Genomic DNA, 21274 nt, shown 5'->3' on the forward strand with positions numbered 1-21274 from the left:
GCAATGAGATAAAGGCAATAGTGAGGATTCATCGTAACCCGCCCTCCTCCAAGAAGCATCATGCCTTAGAACCAATATGGCCAAAGCAAAGCAGTAATAGATGACTAAAAACCAGAGGCTGTAGTTTATATACCCCTCTACCCACTAGAGGTTATAGAGTTGAACAGCAACAAAAATCAGAAAATTGAAGGAACATCCAGTATGAATAATACAATAATCACGGAGCATTTAAACAGCGGCTAAAACAAATTAACAAAATGCACACCAGAGAGTTTTTTTACAATATTGTTAAACAACCAACTTGGCAGTAGTGAGTTTATTTATCATTGTGAGGCATAGCAACAATGTTATCACCATTCCAAGGTCATATATTAGTTATTGCAAATAACTCGGACAACAGGAATAATTAAGAAAAAACCACTGCATGAACCACACTGAACCCACCTTATCAAACATAATCCATTAAAGGTTTCTCATAAGATTGGTACAGTTGAGAACCACATTGTGTTGTTTGGAAATGTCATTTGTAATAAACTAAACACAATAGCTGAAGTGGAAATTATTCTATGAAGAAAGATGGTTTGGTCCAGTTATGATGTTGGCCTCTTTTGTTGCTCCTTATACATTTTTCTCATGATCAGAGTTTGATGAACAGGAGTTCTATAGCTACATTACAAAATGTAATCTACTTTGGCTTGCTTGCTCGAGAACAGGAGAAAAACAAAACGGTAAAGTGTCCTTTTCTCCCAATAAGTGCATGAAAACAACTTAGAGGATTTGGATTTATGTATCATTACAAATGCAAGTTGTCTATTTATTCCATTTGATCTATTAATTAGGGTGCCAATTATCTTTGAACCAAAGCAGGATTAGAAAATTATTCACAAATAAAACTACCTTTCAAATACAACTCTGTAAAGTATAACTTTTTCTGTATTGTATATGAAGTGGTTCACAATGAAAATATTCCACTCCAAGGTCAGTGTCACTTTTGCAGTTGTTGCTATTTCTTTTGGATATTTGCAGGAAATAGCTTTCACTGGATGTTTAGTTTAGAGATACAGCGCGGAAACAGGCCCTTCAGCCCACCGAGTCCACGCCAACCAGCCATTGGCACTATCCTACACACTCCTATCCAACTCCGCACACTGGCACTATCCTACACACTCCAGGGACAATGTACATTTATAGCAAGCCAATTAACCTACAAATTGTACGTCTTTGGAGTGTGGGAGGAAACCGAAGATCTCGGAGAAAACCCACGCAGGTCACGGGGAGAACGTATAAGCTCCTTACAGACAGCGCCCGTTGTCAGGATCGAACCCGGGTCTCTGGCGCTGCAAGGCAGCAGCTCTACCGCTGCGCCACCGTGCCGCTCAATTTTTGATCTTCACTTTTAAATGAGTGACAAGCAGATTGGATTACAACAGGAATGAAAAGATTGAAGGATAAATTCTGTTTTCACCCTTCAAACATTTTGGGAGGGAATTTTGTTATTCAACTTAAGCAATGGCAACAAGAAATTGGAAATGTAATGGACATGAAATGTTTTTAATAACATTGTGTATCACAATAATACATTAGCTATATAATACACAAAGGAAAAACTAAATATGGTTATAAAAAACCTTCTGGAAACACTCAGCAGGCGAGGCAGCATGTGCAGAGAGAAATAGAATAATATTCTCAGGTTGGAAGCACTGTCAGAATTAGGAATGAATGACAATTCGTTGTAAGTTGCAATGGATGAGTAGGTCAAATCCAATCTCTCTGGTAGGACAAAGCCAGGATTGCCGTGGAAGTGTGTGGTATATGCAAGTTAAGATACTGTAGGAACTCAGTGGGTCAGGCAACATCTGGGGAAGGAATGGACAGGTGGCATTTCAGGTCAGGACACTTCTTCAGACCCAACCTGAAATATCGCCTGTCCATTGCTTAAGATTCCAGCATCTGCAGTTCCTTGTATCTCTGGTGGATTAAGCCATTGGGTTGATAGGTTAATGAAAATGTTCAAAGACAACATAAACAATGGAAAGTAAATGCATTAAAGTTCTAAACTATAGGAAATGCCCAGGCCAGCGCCAATCTATCCAAATATTCTGGGGGGAAATTAGCTAATGATAGGTTTAGGTTTATCATTGTCATGTGTACTGAGGTACAGTGAAGAGCTTTGTTCTGCATGCCATCCAAACAGATCAGATACGATACATAAATGCAATCGTCAAACTCGAGTATAATAGAAGATGCAGAGTGTGGAATATAACTAGAGAAGATATTTAAAAGAGTGGAGTGATTGAAACAGGTGATGGTCATTCCTTCTCTGGGAAGAGCACACAAAGAGTCGCCGCACTCTGGCATAATCTTGCTGGAATATTTCCTACAGCAGAACTGACCAGTTCTGATGCAAAGCAAGAAGTCAAGTAAAGGGCTTGTCCCACTTTCCCGAGTTATTCACAAATTCTCCTGAGTTTTCAAACTCGCAGAATGTTCGTGACGAGTCCGTAGGAGTCCGTGGATATATCGTAGCGGCTCGTTATGCCAGCCGTAGGTACTCATGGCATCAGGTAAGTCGGGACGTTTTTTCCGTCTGATGAAAAATGTCCACGAGTAAGAAAATAGCCCCGAGTACCTACGGTTGGCATAACGAGCCGCTACGATATATCCACGGTCTCCTACGGACTCGTCACGAACATTCTGCGAGTTAGAAAACTCGGGAGAATTCGTGAATAACTCAGGAAAGTGGAACAGGCCCTTAAGTTATCCAAAGTTGCAGAACTCAATATTGACACCAGAATGAAGATGAAAGTTGAGGTGCAGTTCCTCAGGCTTATGTTGGGCTTTGCTACAGTTGTACAAGAGGCCAAAGGCAAACAAATCAATGGGAGCAGGAATGAAAATTAAAGTGGCAGGCAAATAGGAAGCTCAGGGTTATCCATTTACACTGAGCACAGGTGCACCACATTGTACCTTCGGAGCCTCTACTGACAAGGATACCATGTTTTGATGAATGAAATAGACTAGATTGGAGGGGAAGTGAGTTGTTGCTTCACCTGGAAGGGCTGTTTGCATCCCTGGATGATGGGGAGGCAAGAGGGAAAAGGACAGGTTCTGTATCTCCTGCGGTTGCACGGGAACTTTGGTTGAATTACAGTCAGATTGCGGAAAGGCAGGGCAGTGTTGTGCCTTCCCGTGGAAAGGTGGCAGAAACCGCCAAGGACGATCAGTTGATGAAGATGTGAGAAAGGTACAAAAAGTAGTCATGGGAGATGTGGAAGGGAAGCAAGCCAGAATGAACCAAGAACTCCATTGAAAGTCTCATCATCTGAGCTGATACAATGCAGACCCAAGTCACGAGATAGAAGCCGTCACCTGAAACCACATACATTTCTCTTTCCATGGATACCGCCTGACCTGCTGAATATTTTCAGCACTTGCTACTTTATTTATTTTCAGATTTCCAGCATCTGCAGTATTTTTCTTCTTACTTTTCCGAACATCTTAATAAGGTTACAAAAATAATTACCAAGTGAGAATCTGTGCTACTTTAGTCACTTGGCATTTGGAATAATCCAAATGCCAAGTGAAATTAACATACTTGTTCATTTAGTGAGAATAATTATTGTAAAAAGGCATTTTATAATTGGTTAATATTTATTGCAAATCATTTATCTACATGTAGTCTTTTAAGGAATTTATTTTCACTAGTAACTTTTCAAATGCATAGGCAACGTGCAGCCTATCAACACCAACCAAGGATGGAATGTGAGTGGTTGAATAGATTTATTTCAAGTCCGTTTGATAGCTTTGGTCTGGACATCTTTAAAGGCAGCAGCACAAGACTGTTTCAGTCCTGCAACAACACAGTCGCTCAAATCAAAGTTCCTTTCCATAAACGACCCTTCAAGTATTCCGTCTTACAGTCAGAAGGTGCCGAGCTTCGTTTCACACAGGGAGGTCAGTTCCATTTTTGGGCCAAGCCATTCATTCTCCATGGCCCTCGAGGTATCAGAGCCCAAACAGGTCATCTTTTTCAGTGACTCCAACGTCACATTTTTCCCAGTCCGTTGGAGTTAAACACTCTTCCGTCTGCATGTCCTGGGGGCTCACCCCGATGTCCAGAAACTGAGGATTTGTTCGAGACTGAGCCAGCCTGAAAGAGAAAGGTGGGGAAGGATCAGGGTTTTACATCAGTCGCCGTGACAAAGAAAAATGATCAAGGTACAGAAATGTCCATTCATTTCAAAGAATACTACCACTGCTGGCAGTAGTGGCTTAAACAGCAAATCACTAAACAATTCCAGGCTCCCCGCCAAGGAGTCCAGCACATCACAACTCATAGGCATGTCGACACAAGGAACTGTGAATTCTGGATTCTTCAGCAAAACCGCAAAGTGCTGGAGTAACTCAGCATGTCAGCCAGCAACCCTAGAGCATGTTTGGCATCCAGCATTGATAGGTTGCCATCTAGTGGAGTTTTCTCTCATTTACCTAATGATGTGTTTCTGCCAATTTGTGGATTGGCAGATTTTGAAGACAATTCTGTACTCTTCTATGCTCTAGACAATTTTGAACATAGATGAGTACAACGCAAGAACCGGCCCATTGGCTCATATGACGAATATGATGCAGTTGAACTATTTCCCTCTGCCTGTATATGGTCCATAGCCCTCCATTCCCTGCATATCCATGTACTTATCCAATTGCCTCTTAAACATTATCGTACATGCTTCCACCACCACACCTGGCAGCGCTCTCCATGTGTCACCCACTCTGTAAAAGTGGGGGACATCTCCGTTAAACTTTCCCCCTGACTGTAAAATATACCCGCCAGTCTTCATCATTGTTACACTGGGAAAGTTGTTCTGACTGACTATTCTATCTATGCCGCTCATCGTTTTGTAAACCTCTATCAGATCATGTTCCTCAGCCTGACACACCAGAGAAAACAATGCAACTTTTGTCCAACCTCTCCTTGTATCTAAATACCCTCTCATCTAGCCAGTATTTTGGTGAACCTTTTCTACATCTTTCCAGAGCCTCTACATCCTTCCTGTAATGAGGTGGCAGGAACAATCCTCCAAATGCGGCTTACCAAAGTTTTATAAAGGTGCATGACTTTCTTACCTTTTTACTCAATACCTCAACCGTTGAAGGCAAGCTTACCAGATGCCTTCTTTCACATGCTGTCTATTTGTGTTGCCGCTTTCTAGGAGCCTTGGACCTGGGTCCTAAGATCCCTTTGTACGTCAATGCTGTTAAGAGTCTTGCCATTAACTGTATACTTTCCCCAAACATTCAACTGTCAAAAGAACAGCAGTTCACGCTTGCTCGAATTAAACTCCATCTCCCATTTCTGCACCCATATCTGCAACTGATCTATACACTGCATTGAAATGTCAAATGTTACAGAATAGAAGGCAGGGAATAAAATTGAAAGCAGTGGTACACCAAGCAAATAGGCAACCAAATAAAACCTGTTTTAACCATGAAAAATGCATTGCTTCCTCATGTCAGAACAATAACAGGCCCTTCAGCCCAACTTGCCCATGTCGGCCAAGATGCCTCATCTACACTAGTCCCACCAGTCCACATCTAGTCCATATCCCTCTAAACCTTTTTTATCCATGTACCTGTCAAAATGTTTTTTAAATGTTGCTCTAGTACCTGCCTCAACTACCTCCTCTGGCAGCTCGTTTCATGTACTCACCACCCTCTTGTGTGAGAAAGTTGCCACTCAAGGTCATATTAAATATTTCTCCTCTCACCTTAAACCTATGTCCTCCGATTCTTGATTCACATACTCTGGATAAAAGATTCTGTGCATTCAGCCTTCTTATTCCCCTCATGATCTTATACACCTCTACAAGATCACCCATCATCCTTCTGCTCTCCAAGGAATAAAGTCCTAACCTGCCCAGCCTCCCCCTTACACCTAAGCAAAAGAGTGATCAACATTGTACCCAGTTTCTTCTGTTTAAAATCTAACTTGACTGCTCCGTCTGCTGCTAAATACTTCCATAATGTTGTTACACTACAATTACTGCACAAGCAAAGGCTCCTTTCACTACTTAACAGATACACAGTTATTGCATGGCCGCTGTTCTTAGTTCACTGTTCTTTAACTAAAAATAATTAACGTGCAAGAATTGCAATTTAACAGCCAAGGAACACAAAAGTCATCCGAATTTGGCAACTGTACACTTTTCAACATCCTCCCCCAACCAACGATGATTTGGATTGCTATCATTAATTCCAAAATGCTGCAGAAACTGGAAATCCAAACACTGATGGAGGTTCACTGCTGTGTAACACTAGCTTTGCTTTGCCCTCCGCAGACACTGAAAACACTCAGTAAAACAAATCAACAGAACTACGCCGAAAATAAGCAGGTCCATATGTCAGGAACTTGCGTTCACATTTTAGTTACTATCGATACTGGCGATATCATTTTATTATCATTAGAATTTTATTTTATTTAGCTCTAGATTTACTAATGACATATTTTCAGGCAAAAGAAACAAACTCATGCTCGATGCATTCCCAAATCCAAAATGAATGACGTGGTAGTGAGGAGGATTTTGTACGCAAAATAATTAGTCACAAAGATGTACCACATTCTCTCTGCACAACATGACCCCCCCCCCTAGTCTGATTGACAACAGGCAATTAAACTCAGCAGGGTGAAACCCGAGTCAAGTGAACCGGAATTCTGGTGCGTACATTTGTCGTTACACTCCGTGCAGAGATGAAGTGATGCAGGGTTGGTTGGCTGAGAGTTTCAACGCATGCATTCACAGCAATTACCTGTAGCTGAGTTAAAGCTGTCCCAATTGCAGCTTGGAAAAGTCAAAAGGAGAGATGAGATGGGCGCATGGCAAGATCATTTTGGTCATTCTGTGCTGCCCAGCGGGACAATTTACACATAGGGTAGACATTTTAAACAGCAAAAGGGGACAAACTCAGTTTTACCTTGCAAAGGCTTCATCCAGATCATCGTTTATTTCCTGAAAATATAATGAAAATATAATTTTAATACCAATCTATTCAACTAATGGAACAGAAAGGAACTGCTGATGCTGATTAATACCAAAGATAGACACAAAATGTTAGAGTAACTGGAGAATAGTACAATCCAACAACCTGCCTATCCAGGAACCCCTTCCCCAGAGGTCATCTGATGTCAGCTTTGATTTGTCCTGCCTCTTTTCCCTTCCAGTTTTTCCTCCCCCACCGGCCCTACTGAAGAAGGATCCCGATCCGAAACATCACCTATCCATTTTGTCCATAGATGCTGTTGCCACGTTGAGTTACTCCAGCATTTTGTGTCAAATAATGGTCCACATTTAAACTAGGAGGGTTAGCAACACTGCACAAATTGTGGGACGTGGCAGCGTGTGCGGGAGAGGAAATAATAAAGAAGGAAGTGGCCGGCAATTTCAGGGACAATGTGTAAACTGAAGTCACCCTGGAGGATAAGGGTTTGGATCCGAATGAGCTGTGTTATAACGGCAGGGACGACATTGTGGTGCACCGGTAGAGATGCTGCCTAATGCCCCTGTCCCACTTAGGAAACCTGAACGGAAACCTCTGGAGACTTTGCGCCCCACCCAAGGTTTCCGTGCGGTTCCCAGAGATTGTAGGTGGTTGCCGGAGGTTGCAGGTAGTGGAAGCAGGTAGGGAGACTGACAAAAACCTCCGGGAACCGCACGGAAACCTTGGGTGGGGCGCAAAGTCTCCAGAGGTTTCTGTTCAGGTTTCCTAAGTGGGACAGGGGCATTACAGCGCCAGAGACCCGGGTTCGATCCTGACTTCCAGTGCTGTCTGCATGGAGTTTGTACGGAGTTTGTAAGTTCTTCCTGTGACCATGTGGGCTTTCTCCGGGTGCTCCGGTTTCCACCCACACCCCAAAGATGTGCAGGTTTGTAGGCTAATTGGCTTTGGTAAAATTGAAAATTGGCCCTAGTGTGGAGGATAATGCTAGTGTATCGCTGGTCGGCGTGGACTCGGTGGGTCAAAGGGCCTGTTTCCGCGCTGTATCTCTAACGTCTAAGGTGCAGGATGGGTGGGAGTATCCAACAAGAAGCCAAACCGATCAACAGGCAGGCGTGGAGTACATGAGAGCAGACTGCAGAGATGGTGGAGTTTCCCCTGGTCTGGGAAAACTAGCTGCTCTGAGTGAAACTCTCAAAGCAGGAACTTAATGACCAATTCCGTTAGAATGCAACATATTACATTATAAATGCTAATCTGCCTCTGGGAGCAGCTTGGCTTATTTAATTTGCCTCCATAAATCTCAGCAAGCTGGTTCTCAAGTGCCAACTGCTGAGAATTCCACCCCATTTACAATCCACATGTTTGTTCACTGGGTTAAAACTTTCCCTTCTGTTACTGCTTCAGGATCATATGAATCCTGCAGATATGTGACCCACAGAAATGGCGATTTACCGCTACACCACCGAGGAATACTATCAGGATTAACGGAAACATGTCCAAGGGTTGCACCCACCGCACCCCTAGTCAGCTGGTTTCTCACTGTCTTATAACCAAGAACGGAACTCACTATCAAAACATGGAGGGGACGGGGCACAATTTTTTGGCGGCCACGCGCACACTCACACACGCGCGAGGTTTCGGAGGCTGAATCCAGCGCTAAAAACGGCAATTTTAAAATCGGGATCACAAAAACTTGGGGGGGGGATGTCCCCCACCTCTCAAAACATGGGGGGGCGTGTCCCCTCTGCCCCCCCCCCCCCCCCCGGGTTTTCCGCCTTTGCTTATAACATCCGGTGCAAAGATTTTAATCGATGCGCAAGCTGTTTTTATGAAAATGAAGCAAGATTTCTACAATTGCAGAAACAATGAACTGCAGATGCTGGTTAATACACAAAAGGACACAAAGTGCTGGAGTAAGTTAGCAGGTCAGGCAGCATCTCTGGAGAACGTGCATAGGTGACGTTTCGGGTTGAGATCTGAATTAGGGTCTCGACCTGAAACGAGAGTCTAAAGAAGGGTCTCAATCCATGTTCTCCAAGGATGCTACCTGGCACGCTGAGTTAGTCTCGAACTTTGTGTCCCTTTCTACAACTATAGGTTGATTAATAACAGCGCTTTCTTGCTCGGGACCGATGTTCTTACCCACACAAGGTTGTCATTGGCAGAGTATTTCTTATCTGCGTCGGACAGCTCTCTTCTATGGTTTGCAGGTTTTGCACCTTCTGTTAAATCCAACAAATCCCCTGTCGCTACTTCTGTACGGAAGTTGAAAAAAAAAAAAATTTGTTATTTATTACCAAACAGTCCAGCTACAACAGGAATAAGTGTTCAAGAAGGAACTGCAGATGCTGGAAAATCGAAGGTACACAAAAATGCTGGAGAAACTCAGCGGGTGCAGCAGCATCTATGGAGCGAAGGAAATAGGCAACGTTTCGGCCCGAAACGTTGCCCATTTCCTTCGCTCTATAGATGCTGCTGCACCCGCTGAGTTTCTCCAGCATTTTTGTGTACCTACAACAGGAATAAGACTGTGTACAGCATCTCGACACTGATTTCCCTAGTTCCCTTCCCCACCTTGGAAAGATTGCCAGACGGAGAATGCAACTGTGAACATTGCCGCAAAGCAGCTCAACCACGGACAAGAACATTTTCACATCCAAAGTTTAAATTAATTGTGTGCAAAAATAATTCACACCTCCCCCAATCAGCCCAGTATCTACCCAGTTCGATGGTTATGAACAGGATGAGTTTTACTGAAAGACATCTGCCTAAGGAGCAATATCTTCAAGAAACAGCCCCTCATGAAGTCTATTCCTTGAGCAACTCAAAAGATACAGAAGCACCAGATGGAGTGCACAAAACAGATTTATTTTTTTGAGATAAAACTTTGAGTTAAACTACATAGTTAAAATAAAGTTATTGAAATAAATCTGTTCCGATTCATCCTTTTCCAGGAGGATCCAAAATTCAGGTTCACATCCGCAAAAGCAGTGTCATTTCCTGTGCTGTGGAGCGCAAGTTCAAAGTATTATGACCTCCGGTGCTCCAAAGCATCTTTCATAAGCTGCAATTATTGCACATGATCCGCTTCCAAGCCAGAGAAAGTAGGACAATCGTGCGGTGAAGACCACAAACGGCACAGCTTTGCCACTAGATTGTGGAGTTTCATGCAAGGAGGACTGGAAGCAAAGGGCAAAATAGGTGCTGCACATCTCAGCACCGTCTCCGAGCAACATTCTCAGCCCACGATACCCTGTGCTCTTTGTACTTCGCAGATGGGATCACCGCAGCAGGGATGGGATAATGGGCAGCACAGTAGCTCAGCAGTAGAGCTTCTGCCTCACAGTGCTGGAGCCGTGGGGTTTAATCCTGACTACAGGTACTGTTTGCTCAGAGTTTGCACATTCTACCTGCGATCACATGGGTTTCCTCCAGTTTTCTCCCACATCGCAAAGACGTGCAAGTTTGTAGTTTTATTGGCTTCTGTAAATTGCCCCCTGTGTGTAGGGTGTGAAAGTGGGATATTATAGAACTAATTTATAGTTTAGAGTTACAACGTGGAAACAGGCCCTTTGGCCCACCGAGTCCACGCTGGCCAACGATCACCCCGTACACTAGCACTATCAACACCAGGGACAATCTGCAGAGTTAATCAACCTACATGTCTTTGGAATGTGGGAGGAAACTGGAGCACCTGGAGAAAATCCACGTGGTCCCAGGTAGAACATTCAAGCTCCGTACAGACAGCACACAGTCGGGATCAAACCCGAGTCTCTGGTGCTGTAAGGCAGCAACTCTACCGTTGCGCCACCCCAAACGTGTACGGGTGATCAACGGTCAGCTTGGGGCATAGGGCCCGTTTCCATGCTGTGTCTCGAAACTAAACTAAACCACTTCAAGAAGTAAAATGGCCTCACCAGTTTTGAAATGGTTATTGGTGGATTTCTCCGAACAAGGTTTCCCAGTGGCTCCACTGTCAGCTGTCACAACCGCTGCTCTTTTCCCTTTCTCTGCAATGAGATCAAGAGATCAATTGTACGGGACAACACAAACTTGACACAATAGAAAATAAACCACTACCTATTTTACCCATCATAGACATCATTATATGGCATGACCCACTATATTCTCAAGAGCATACCTTGGTAAATTTATCATGAGGCACATTAAACAAACTGCCAATGTATAGTTAGAAAATTACAAATATAAATGTCATAATTATAATAACAACAAGAAATATACAATGAAACCCAGAAGCAACTTCATCAGGTCATTACCTCAAAGGATCCGACCAGACTTTCAAACTAGTGAAGAGGGGAAAAAAACCTAATTGAACCAGTTCTATTCTCTCCACTAAAACAGATAGTAAGTTAAAACAATACATCGGACAAAGGAACCATAATTTGTTGCTCAAGGTCAGTGTACAAACCCATCAATGAAGTGCTGTATCATTAAACCCTGACCTTCAGATGAGGAAAAGAATTACAAACAGCAACAAGTTAAAATCTGTGACAAACAGGCAAGCTAGCTGGCAAGGGAACAAATGCTTTGTTTCCTTAAAGATGCTACCATATAGTCAATGTTAAAACTTAAAGGATGAAAACTTTCTCCTCGTGGATGTTCTTTGTTTTTTTTGGAAGGGGTGGGGGTGGGGGGGGCGGGATAGCAAATGGAAATTGTAAGACAATCGGTATTTTATTTAACTAACGAGACAAGAGATGATTCATTGCCCCAGGGATGACAGGATGCATTGCATCAGCTGTGGTTACTCAACACCACTGATCACAGGCAGGAGCAGAGTGGGAATATTTTTGTGGGCCTGTTAATTTTACACAAAGCATGGATCCACAACTCGGGCAAAATCAGCGACCTAGTGGCTCTTACTCCAATTTGTCACGAGCCACCGCTCGCAAAGAGAGGAATTACTTGTCAAACTCAAAATTATTCATACCGGCTTCGAAAGGCAGAGATAGAGACGGGCAAGACATCAACCTTCGTGTATGGGAGGCATCAGATATTTATTTCCATACAACATCAGGCAGAGTAACATGAGCCTCAGCGTGTTGGGGAACGAACTCCGCCAGAGGGCTTTTACAAACACGATGAAGGAAGCAGAAACGCGTTTGATTGATTGAAAGATACAGCATGAAAGCAGGTGCTACAAGTCCATGCTGATCACCGATCACCCGTTCGCACTAGTTCTGTTTCATATCTGTATATCCTCCATACACATTTAACCCATACACCCACACCTCTTTGGGATGTGGGAGGAAACCGGAGGAACCCCTCAGTCACAGGGAGAACGTGCACACTCCACACAGACAGCACCCGAGGTCAGTATCAAACCCGGGTCTTTGGCACTGCAAGGCAGTGGCTGTGGCTGTGGCAGCTGCAATCTGCAGAAACACTGCAAAACAAAACACACTCCAAATGTGGCAATTATCACAAGGGATGACACAGAATTAAGGGGCGGCTTGTTTTTTTTCAAAACTGTTTTGTTGCAAGCATGAAGCAGTTAAATAGGAAGATCAATAAGTGTTCATTTTCACGATTTAACCCTGATAAAGCAAACCTACCTTCTTTGGCTGCTTGCCAGAATTCAAAAGCTATTTTGAAAGCTTGAGCCACTGTTAATGTCACTGCTTGAGCCTAGGAAGAGACAACAGATTGTTTAGAGAGGTAGAATTTCTATCCAGAATAGGCAAAATGGATATAAAGAAATCTCTTCCTTATTTCCATGGCTTTTTTGCAAGTTTAACCAAAAAGAGCAGTCAACTTGATCTAAATTTAGCAATGTTACTTTCTGCCGCACTCAAAACAACCCAGAGTTTTAGGTTACAGAGAAAATGTCAGATCTTAACCCGAGATGAAACTAAATGTAATTGTTGATTGGTGATGCAATGAGACACTAAAATGAAAGATAAAATGATTTGTTTCATCATATCACCAGGTTTGCGCTTCAGAGAAAACAGAACCCGACTATAAATAATCTTAGAACCTAGAAAGGCAAACATTTCAAACGTTATGGCACATCCTCAGTTGCATTTGGGAGACGTTTTTGCTTCTAATGTCAGCATCTGCTATTCTCTTTACTGACACACTTTGAAAGGTTTATTAGTGGCAAGCACAGAGATTGATCTGGTCTCGAGGGATCTTCTTGAGATAACAATGTGGTGTCTGTCCTTAGACATTCGACACAATTCAGGCTTTTTAAAAATCAAACAAAATACTCTGCTATGGTGCTGAATCTCCAGAAAACACAGACATTCAGAGAAGATTTATTTTAAGCTTTTTTGTCTCAACAGTATTATTCTTAGCTCTATCACAACAGAAACTACCAGCTTGGACAGCAACTGGTGACCTTTGAAACAAACCTGCAGTAGTGTTGGAGAAGGGTGATAGGGTCTGGAGATTGCTTAGAACTGCATATCATATACCATTGAAGGTACACAAAAATGCTGGAGAAACTCAGCGGGTGCAGCAGCATCTATGGAGCGAAGGAAATAGGCAACGTTTCGGGCCGAAACCCTTCTTCAGACTGATGGGGGGTGGGGGGGAGAAGGAAGGAAAAAGGGAGGAGGAGGAGCCCGAGGGCGGGGGGATGGGAGGAGACAGCTCGAGGGTTAAGGAAGGGGAGGAGACAGCAAGGGCTAGCATATACCATTAGTTAGGGTGGAATTGTGGGTGGCACAGTGGCGCAGCGGTAGAGTTGCTGCCTTACAGCGCTGGAGACCCGGGTTCGATCCAGAGTATGGGTGCTGCCTGTACGGAGTTTGTACGTTCTCCCCGTGACTGTGTGGGTTTTCACCGAGATCTTCAGTTTCCTCCCACACTCCAAAGACGTACAGGTTTGTAGGTTAATTGGCTTGGGTTTGTGTACGTTGCATAAGTGTAAATTGTCCCTAACGTGTGTAGGATAGTGTTAATGTGCCGGGATCGCTGGTCGGCGCGGACCCGGTGACCCAAAGGGCCTGTACCCATGATGTATCTCTAAACAAAACTAAAAAGTGTGAATATTTATAAACAGGAGCGAACATGAAAGAAAAGAGGAAGGGTCATCAATGAGGACACAAGAACTCACCAGCTTTTTCTTTGTGCACAGGAAGGCATGGCATTCCAATGTCTCGTTCAACTGGCTCTGAGCAATGTAGGCAAAAACTTTATCATGTGCTTTGTCTGCCGTACAATAGGATATCCTAGATTTTAAAAACATGTTTAAGAAAAAGGGTTAGAAGGCAAATTTAAGAAACAATAAAACAACAAGTGAAATGAAAAGTGAATGAGAAGGGAATCATGTGCAGGAAAAGTCACCCATTCCTTCTCTTCATGGATGCTGACTGTCCCACTGAGTTACTCCAGCATGTTGTGTCTATAAAGGAATCATGTCTTGGTTTGCAATGTGCAGGTCACCAAACATCCTCTCATACCAAACTGAGCCCTTAGCCCACAATCAATTATCTATTGCATGTCACCAAGTTATCCAACTCATTCAGAGCAGCTCCCTGGTAACGTGAACACCACGTTCTTTGCATTGGAAGTCGATTTATGAGGGAAAGCTGACTTGGCGGGAATGGGGGCTAGGGGTGGGCAAGAGCGGAACGGGGTGATGATCAGAGCTGTTGGCGGTGGGAAGAGCAGGCAGAGGGATGAAACCTGCTGGGAAATATAAGAGAGGGGATGAGATGCATGGATCTGGATTGCAGCACCTGTGGCTATTTTGATCAAATGTTCTCCACTTTCATCAACTGAAGGCCCACGTTTCAGGTGACCCGTGACTCTGCCAATATGACAACAATGTATGGGGTAAATGTCCCCTTATGATCTACAGAGAAGCTGCATTTATTTAGTGCCTCTCATGATATCCTAAAGTCCTTCACAACAACAGTATCGCAGTGTAGTCACCATTGTAGAAAACACAGCAGCATCAAGTTTGTAGAACCAAGGAACTGCAGATGCTGGTTTACAACAACACACAAAAAAAAGACAAAGTGTTGGAGTAACTCAGTGGGCCAGGCAGCATCTCCAGAGAACATGGATAGGAGACGGAAGGTGATAGAACATGGAAACGTCACCTACCCATGTTCTCCAGGGATGTTGCCTGATCCTCTGAGTTACTCCAGCATTTGGTGCCTTTTTTTAAACCATCAAGTATGCTCTTTCTCCTTGTCTATACAAGAACTATATTTGCCCGCTATTGTTTTTTCTTTTCCTTTCTTTGTATAGTCTGGGTATGTCCCAGTAGGCTAAGCCAATAATAGCAACAAACTGCACAGCCATAGCAGCTCAATCTGATCCCACCTGCAACATCACTCGATCGGAGAAGCTTCTTTTGATCCACCCACCACTGTTACCCAGACTAACAAGTTTCTCGTTTTCTTAGATCTTGCGAAGGGTCCCAATTCTGAAACATTCCCTGTTTCTCTAATGCTGTCAGACCAGCTTTTCTGTTTTTCTCCCTCCAAACATAGCAAGGGGATCACTCGGGTCCACTTTAAAGGTTCAATGGGTCACCTCATCTGAAAAGATCATAAGATCACAAGTGTTTAAGAAGGAACTGCAGATGCTGGAAAATCGAAGGTACACAAAAATGCTGGAGAAACTCAGCGGGTGCAGCAGCATCTATGGAGCGAAGGAAATGGGCGACGTTTCGGCCCGAAACATTAACTATCTCCTTCGCTCCATAGATGCTGCTGCACCCGCTGAGTTTCTCTAGCATTTTTGTGTACCATAAGATCACAAGTGTTTGGAGCAGAATTAGGCCATTCAGCCCATCAAGTCTGCTCTGCCATTCAATCATGGCTGATCTATCTCTCCCTCCTAACCCCATTCTCCTGCCTTCTCACCATCACCTCCGACACCTGTACTAATCAAGAATCTATTTATCTCTGCCTTAAATCCACTGACTTGGCCTCCACAGCTATTCAGATGGAAGAACAATGTCTAAATGAGCTTGCAGGATGATGTAATTGGAAGACAAAAGAAAAATAGCAAATTGTACAGAAGATGCTTGAATAGAATAAGAAGACATAGGTTCAGAGGAGGTAGCATATATATTTTCTCAAAAGAGTGATCAAAATAGAATAAATGTGAACAGGCTAAGAAAGATGGTCGTCACGGTGGCACAGCGGTAGAGTTGCTGCTTTACAGCAATTGCAGCACCAGAGACCTGGGTTCGATCCCCACTACGGGTGCTGTCTGTATGGAGTTCTCCCCGTAACTGCACGAGATCTTCGGTTTCCTCCCCCACTCCAAAGACGTACAGGTTTGTAGGTTCATTGGCATGGTATAAGTCTAAATTGTCCCTAGTGTGTGTAGGATAATGTGCTGGGATCGCTGGTCGGTGCGGACTCGGTGGGACGAAGGGCCTGTTTCCGTGCTGTATCTCTAAACTAAATTAAAGCTGAGAAAAAACATGAGCAACAATCACTCAAGACCTTACTGAACTGCAGTTTTTAGTAGCTGGGGTTGGAGGTAGATGGAAAAAGTGGAAATGTGCTCATTTTTGCCTTTGGATAATGATAATTGAATCAATGTACCGGCCTCATTTATAGCAATAGAGGCACAAGAGACAACAGATGCTGAAATTTGATGCAACAAGCACATTGCTGGAGGAACTAGCAGCATCTGTCAAGCAGCATCTGTGGGGAGGGGGTAAAAGAAGAGAGGGATTGTCAACCTTTCGGGTTTCGACTAGAAACATCGGCAATTCCTTCCACCCCACCTCTCCCCCTCCCACGTATGCTGCTCAAGTTAACGAGTCCCTCCAACAGACTGTTTGCTGCTAATTTATAACACTCTTTGATTCAATGCAAACTCAAGTAAATTCAGAACTTTGATCTCCATGAATCTCAATCAAATTTTCACCAGTGCCAACGTGCCTCATAAAAGCAGAGGCAAGATGTTTTTTTGCAATGAACATGTGGTTGAGGGTTGGGTCTGCAAATATGGACCCACATCCTGCCATAGCAGATAGCGATGTGGCATCTTGTTTATCATACACCGTCATCCGGGGTGGCATTACCCAGAGGATAAAGAACAGTAAGTGCTGGAGGAACACAGTGGGTCGGCCAACATCTCTGGAGGACATGGAGAGATGGAATTCTGGGTCGGGACTCTGGGTCGAGACTCCTCGCACCCTTGTAACGGTCTGTTCGAACTACTTCCCTCCGGCAGACGTTACAAGGCCTTCTACGCCCGGACCTCCAGACTCAGAAACAGCTTTATTCCCAGAGCTATAGCGGCTCTGAACTGGCCCTGCTGAGTGCCCCCCATCCCCCCTGGACTGTCTCCCTCGGATGGTCACGTCACACAGCTTATTTATTTATTTTACTTTTCTTTTACATCGGTTGGAAGCTGCATACTAAATCCCGTTGCACTGATGTGCAATGACAATAAAAGATATTATTATTATTATTATTATTATTATTATTATTATTCTTCAGGCCAATTGTGGGAGGGGTGGGAGGAATCTGGAAGGGGTGGGGCAGGACAAAGGCTGGCAGCAATTCGGGGAATACCTGAGAGGGGGGTTTTGATAGGCCGATGATTGGACAAAGGCCAGAGATGATAAGACAAAAAGGATTGAAGAGCTGTGAGTTGTGAAGGTAGAGGAAGGGGAGGGGAAGGGAAGAAATAGCTGCGAGTCTAGGTGGGACACAGGGGAGAGGGGAAAGGGGATGCAGGAAAGTGGGGAGTTTGGGGTACGTGGTTACCTAAAATTGGAGAATTCAACGCTCATAATGTTGGGTCGTGAGCTACCCAAGCGCAATACGAGGTGCTGTTCCTCCAGTTTGCCTGTGTCCTAACTCTGGCAATGGTTAGCAACCACGAGAGGCAGTAGGCCTTGGCGGACCTAGTGCAAGTGTTTGGCGAAACGACCACCGATCATCAGGAGGCCATATTGGGAACACCGGATGCAGTAGACGAGGTTAGAGGAGGTGCACGTGAACTTCTGTCTCACCTGGAAGGGTTGCTGGGGTCCCTGTATAGAGACGAGGGAGCGGGTTTAGGGACAGGTGTTACATCTCCTGCAGTTGCAGAGGAAAGTACATGGGGAACCACACAAATTGCATCACCAGTTAAGTGTTGTACAGTAGCACAGTTGGTTGAGCTTCTGCCTCACAGCTCCAGAGGCTCAGTTTATATTCTGACCTCTGGTGCTGTGATTGTGGAGTTTGCAAGGTGCTTTCTCCCTGGGGCTGTGAATATGCAGAAATGGGGTTGCTTTGGGAATGTAAGGTGACTGAAACTTGGCCTCACTGGTGGTGACATCACAGGGGCTGGAGACCCAAATCATGTGACCCACCTGTGGCCACCAAGTCTGGACCCCTGAAGAAGTTACTGTTTTGTTTCAATGTACTGACGCTTGTTCTGTATCTGTGATTGGGCCAAGGGGTTGCCTCCCTGTGTACTTTCCCGCCACTGTATATTTGTATAAATAGGGGATCATTTTGTTGGGGCTTGTCGGTTGCCTTTCATAGAAACATAGAAAATAGGTGCAGGAGTAGGCCATTCGGCCCTTCGAGCCTGCACCGCCATTCAATATGATCATGGCTGATCATCCAACTCAGTATCCTGTACCTGCCTTCTCTCCATACCCCCTGATCCCTTTAGTCACAAGGGCCACATCTAACTCCCTCTTAAATATAGCCAATGAACTGGCCTCAACTACCTTCTGTGGCAGAGAATTCCAGAGATTCACCACTCTCTGTGTGAAAATTTTTTCTTCATCTCGGTCCTAAAAGATTTCCCCCTTATCCTTAAACTGTGACCCCTTGTCCTGGACTTCCCCAACATCGGGAACAATCTTCCTGCATCTAGCCTGTCCAACCCCTTAAGAATTTTGTAAGTTTCTATAAGATCCCCCCTCAATCTTCTAAATTCTAGCGAGTACAAGCCGAGTCTATCCAGTCTTTCTTCATATGAAAGTCCTGACATCCCAGGAATCAGTCTGGTTCTGTTGTGTTGGCACGAGGCTGTTGCGTGCTCCAGTGAGTGGATCCGAAGCCAGCCCCGCGGTGAATAATAAAGAAGGGTTTGGACTCCAGTATTCGATGCAGTGTTTTACTGACCCAGACTAGGGAGGGTAGAAGAACCGGAATTAACATGGCCACGTGTATTCCCTCCAGGTGTTCCTCCGGTCTCCTCCCAAAACCCCACCTGTTGGGAGATTTATTGGATACTGTATATTGCACCTTGTGTGTGCAGATTTGTGGTAAAACCTGGGAGGGAATGAATTGAAATGTGAGGCGAATAGGTAATAGCGAAAATCAGCAGGACATTAGGACTGCTCTGAAAACCAGCAAAGACTCCATGAGCACAAAATGGTTCTTTCCATGATGCAAGAAACAAAAATGAAAACATATTCAATAAAACCTCAGATTTCTCTGCCAGAAGCTGTCTGAAGAAGGTGGTGGAATCTCGTCAGTCAGACAGTTTAGTGTAGTCAGGTAAAAGACACGGCTATTCAAGTTGACAACAGCTATTCATTCGTGAAATTAGCCTTTGGGCATTTCAATGCACTTAGAACTTAGCTGAAAATGCTGTTCAAACCATTTTGAAAGCTGCAATTAGTTCATGAATACACAGTTGCTCCTTATTTTGTTTTCAGAAGACACGGCATTCATGAAGAACATCGGAAAGTTCAAACATGCTTGTGAACAAAGGAAAAGCAATTGCTTTGTCTCTCCCCAACCCCTACCCGTGCCCACCGTAGATGCTGCCTGACCCGCTGAGCTACTCCAGCACTCTGTCCCTTCCCTCCCCGACAGGACCAAGAGGATTACCTCTAGATTCGGGCACCTGAATCTCCATAAACTGCTTTTAACGCAGCCATTTTGGACCCGTCTAATTGCACGAAAAGGTCAACACAGCTTTGAGTAATCTCGCCCCTTTTTCAAAGATGACAAAAAACACCATTTAAAAAGAAACGGCAAGTAGCCAGAGTTTCTCAGCAGTGTGCGGTCAATATTTTTGTGTCTTACGATTGAATGGAAGTGCCCCGTCCGTACCTGTAGATGGAGACGTTTTCGATTAATTCGTTACTTGTGGAGTCGTGTAGAATGATTCCCCGCGGTGACACGGTCAACACCACTTTTGGAAATTTCTTCCCGCTTGCTTTGGCCTACGTGAAATAAAAACTTCACTTGAAATACAATGACCACATATGGGATCAGAGAAGAGCTCTTTGAACGAGTTTAGATTTTCTCAGCATGGCTATTCCTGGCAGCATTTCAGATTTTCTTGACACCAGAGTACAGCATTTTCTCTGAAACCCCAGAGGCTTCCTCAGAAGTTTAGTTTAGTTCAGAGGTTCAGCTTGGAAACTGGTTCTTTGGTCCATCGAATGCACATCGGTCGTCGATCACCCGTACACTAGTTATATGTTATCCCACTTACGCACCGTCCAGACCAAAGGTCCTATAGCTGAGCAAGATAGACCACTCCTGCTAAATGCAATGGGCTGACGTGTAGTACGCAACGGAGCGGAACGTGGGCCTTTTTTTCATCCATTTCAGTAACCCGACCCGACTTTGGTTATCCCTCTCGCAGTGTAATCAACATTGCAGGGGACAGGTTGTGTTAATAAATTATAATTCTGAAAATGAGGAGAAGATTTTTACCAAAGGACTTTGATTTTTACGAGGATGTTTCAGTAACCGGCTTCCGTCTCCGCACTAGTATCTTTGCTCCGCTATGGGATCTTTGGCGTGGAGACGGAAGCCGGTTACGGAAATGGGGTAGAAAATTGCCTCTGAATCTGCCCACGACCGGACTACGTCTTTTTCGTCGAGTGGACTATCTTGCTTGCTATAGGATCTTTGGTCCAGGCCAAGGGCAATTTACAGAAGCCAATTACCTACCAACCTTTCCGTCTTTGGAATGTGGGTGGAGATCTGAGAAACTGTAGGAAGCCAAAGTGGTCAGAGGGAGAACGTACAAACTCCGCACAGTCAGCACCCGTGGTCAGGGTCAAACTCTGAGGCACCAGCTCTCCTGTTCAATTCGCTGATTCCAATTAATCTGTGTGTGATTCCAATGGCAGAAGTTAATTTTGATATTGACCAACTCAAGTTTTGAATCAGCTAAGATCTGTAAAAAGGACACTGCCAAAAGAGATTCCGTCCAGAATGACACATCCATTCACTGGCGGCCCGGTTGTGCAGCGTAGAGTTGCTGCCTTACAGCTCTTGCAGCGCCCGAGACCCGGGATCGATCCCGACGATGGATGCCATCTGTACAGAGTTTGTACGTTCTCCCCGTTACTGCGTGGGTTTTCTCC

General features: G+C 44.3%; 1 protein-coding gene across 2 annotated transcripts in view; it reads right to left on the minus strand.

Moving 5' to 3' along the window:
• Positions 1–272: 272 nt before the first annotated feature.
• ldlrap1 (low density lipoprotein receptor adaptor protein 1) overlaps positions 273–21274 on the minus strand; it is a 47360-nt gene continuing 26358 nt past the window's right edge. The window contains exons 3-9 of one of the 2 annotated variants that reach the window (XM_033045153.1): positions 20004–20116; positions 14075–14189; positions 12570–12642; positions 10911–11003; positions 9136–9248; positions 6970–7004; positions 273–4150 (exon numbers count right to left, since the gene is read on the minus strand). In XM_033045153.1, coding sequence (XP_032901044.1) covers positions 4006–4150; positions 6970–7004; positions 9136–9248; positions 10911–11003; positions 12570–12642; positions 14075–14189; positions 20004–20116 — 687 coding nt within the window. In that variant the 3' untranslated portion in view covers positions 273–4005. The remainder of the gene's footprint in view (positions 4151–6969; positions 7005–9135; positions 9249–10910; positions 11004–12569; positions 12643–14074; positions 14190–20003; positions 20117–21274) is intronic. The other variant, XM_033045154.1, reaches the window with a different exon arrangement.

Source organism: Amblyraja radiata, chromosome 27 (genome assembly GCF_010909765.2).
Source record: "Amblyraja radiata isolate CabotCenter1 chromosome 27, sAmbRad1.1.pri, whole genome shotgun sequence".
NCBI lineage: Eukaryota > Metazoa > Chordata > Chondrichthyes > Rajiformes > Rajidae > Amblyraja > Amblyraja radiata.